A 2,345-nucleotide genomic window follows, 5' to 3' on the forward strand; every position below is an offset into this window, starting at 1 on the left:
TTGTTTCTTTACAATTTTATAATTATACATGGCAAAATCACTAAACTGAGCACAGCTGGGTCGTTCATGTGAACGAGGTGGATAGGTTCCTCTTGATATTTGTCGAGGCGATGAATGAGAAGATGGTGCGGAACCAGTATCTTGGAGCATGTACATGGTGCCGCCTTTCTTCCCCTAAGGTAATTTGATTCGGCAACGCTTCGCTTATTTCAGGACACATGGTTATCCTGTGGTGCTTAGTCATCATCAAGTTCTGGAAATCAACCAATTACTATTGTGCAACGAGTAACCATTACTCCAGTTTCTTATCATCTTGGTTCTATATTTGTTGATGGTCTTAGCCAGGACGCTATATGGCTGCATGGTGCATCAAGTGTGTGCTTTGTGCCAATTTCTTTAATTTTTTTGCCTTTGTAATTTCCTTAATTTTTAATGGCGTCCAGTGAGGATGAAAAGAAATACATCACTGTATTGGCAGACGCATTATTTTTCTATGGCCGTAGCAATGCCTGGGTATTCTTCTATTTCGTATAAACGTCGATAAATCGGCTTATAAAAATTCGAGAAACCCCACTGGACTAGCTTGGGCGGCTGTCCACGACATTAGGATGGGACCAGTAGAGCTGAGGAGCAGGAGTTCCCAGCTTGAGTCACCCACGAATTTCAGTCGACATACCTGAAAATCAAGTTTGGCAGATGGCAGTTGTGGGCACGGACTAGTACTTGCAACGCATGGCCCCCCACCAATTCAGTCGACGGACAGCACCCTGCATGAAAATCAAGTTTCTATCAATTTTGTATTTCATAAAAAAAAACAATTGTGGGCTTGTGGCCACCGACAATTGCAGCGCATGATTAACAAGTCTATAAGATGCACCACCCAAGCAGTTTGTGCCGAGACAAGAGCACTTGCTGCGTGCATGCGTTTGTGCACACATATTTACATACCACCATGGCTAAATGCCGGCTGCTGCTCCTCTTCTTGGTGTTTCTCTTGCTGGCGGCGCACGCTAAGTCATGCCACCCTGACGACCTCCGTGCGTTGCAGGGCTTTGCCTGGAACCTCGGCGGCGGGGGCGCCCTTCTCCGTGCCGCGTGGTCTGGTGCCTCGTGCTGTGGCTGGGAAGGTGTAGGCTGTGACGGCGGCAGAGGCCGTGTCACGGTGCTACGGCTTCCAGGGTATGGCCTCGCGGGGCCAGTCCCAGGAGCCTTCCTGGTGGGCCTTGCGCAGCTGGAGGAGCTCTTCCTCGGCTCCAACTCTTTCACGGGCTCCCTCCCTACCTCCCTCTTCAGCCTTGTTGGGCTGCAGAAGCTCTCCTTCGGATCCAATCAGCTCACTGGACAGTTGAGCACGCACCTCCAAGAGCTCAAGAACCTCACCTTGCTGGACTTGTCCGTCAACCGCTTCTCCGGCCGCCTCCCTGACGTGTTTGACGACCTCACGTCGCTGATCCATTTGTCCATGCACTCCAATGGATTCTCTGGATCGTTGCCGCCGTCTCTGTCATCATTATTATCTCTCCGTGAGCTCAACCTCCGGAACAACTCCTTGTCTGGTCCGATTGCTCGTGTCAACTTCTCCGGCATGCTACTTCTTGCTTCAATTGACTTTGCGGCCAACTACTTGAGTGGGTCTCTCCCGATTAGCATCGCGGATTGTACCGAACTCAAGTCGCTCAGCCTTGCCAACAACCAGTTAGTTGGCACCATCCCATTGTGGATTCGTGAGCTCGTCCACCTTCGCTACTTGGATCTCTCAAATAATTCATTGATTGGCGACGTACCCAAGGGTTTGAAACTGCTTAAGGGCCTCACCACCGCTGATCGTTCACAGCGTATGGCTTTCATTAACATGCCATTGTATGTGAAGCGTAATAGGAGAACACTCCAACAACAACCAAATGTCATAACTGGAACCAACAACTATGTCAGATCTGGGGATGGCAACACTGTATCTGGGAATGACAACACTGTCATATCTGGGAATGACAACACTGTATCTGGGAGCGACAACACTGTCAGATCTGGTAACAAAAATGTCCTGACTGGTAGCAACCATGTTGTATCTGGGACCAACCATGTTGTATCTGGGACCAACTAATAACTAGGAGTTCATCTTCCAGATGGTAAGAGCACTGAATGTAGTCATATCAATAATAATATTTATGAGAAGTTTAATATATATTGTTGAATTGATCATGCCAAATATCCGCGTGATAGATTAGTACTTGGTTATCCTACTATATGGATCCTATATAATTTCTATATGTATTAACCTCTTCCTGGGCAAGACCTACATGTGTAATGGTTTGAACTTTGAACAAAATTGCGGTCTGTAGATAGTC

General features: G+C 47.6%; 1 protein-coding gene across 1 annotated transcript; it reads left to right on the plus strand.

Annotated features, from left to right (window-relative positions):
• The first annotated feature begins 939 nt into the window (after nt 1-939).
• On the plus strand, nt 940-2,101 carry LOC119343986 (phytosulfokine receptor 2-like). The gene has a single exon (XM_037614661.1). The coding sequence runs from the start codon at nt 953-955 to the stop codon at nt 2,099-2,101; it is 1,149 nt and encodes a 382-aa protein (XP_037470558.1). The 5' UTR covers nt 940-952.
• Nucleotides 2,102-2,345: the final 244 nt, after the last annotated feature.

Source organism: Triticum dicoccoides, unplaced genomic scaffold (assembly GCF_002162155.2).
Source record: "Triticum dicoccoides isolate Atlit2015 ecotype Zavitan unplaced genomic scaffold, WEW_v2.0 scaffold149586, whole genome shotgun sequence".
NCBI lineage: Eukaryota > Viridiplantae > Streptophyta > Magnoliopsida > Poales > Poaceae > Triticum > Triticum dicoccoides.

Coding starts and splice junctions, on each gene's coding strand:
- LOC119343986 (XM_037614661.1), top strand. CDS start 953: ATGGCTAAATGCCGGCTGCTGCTCCTCTTCTTGGTGTTTCTCTTGCTG.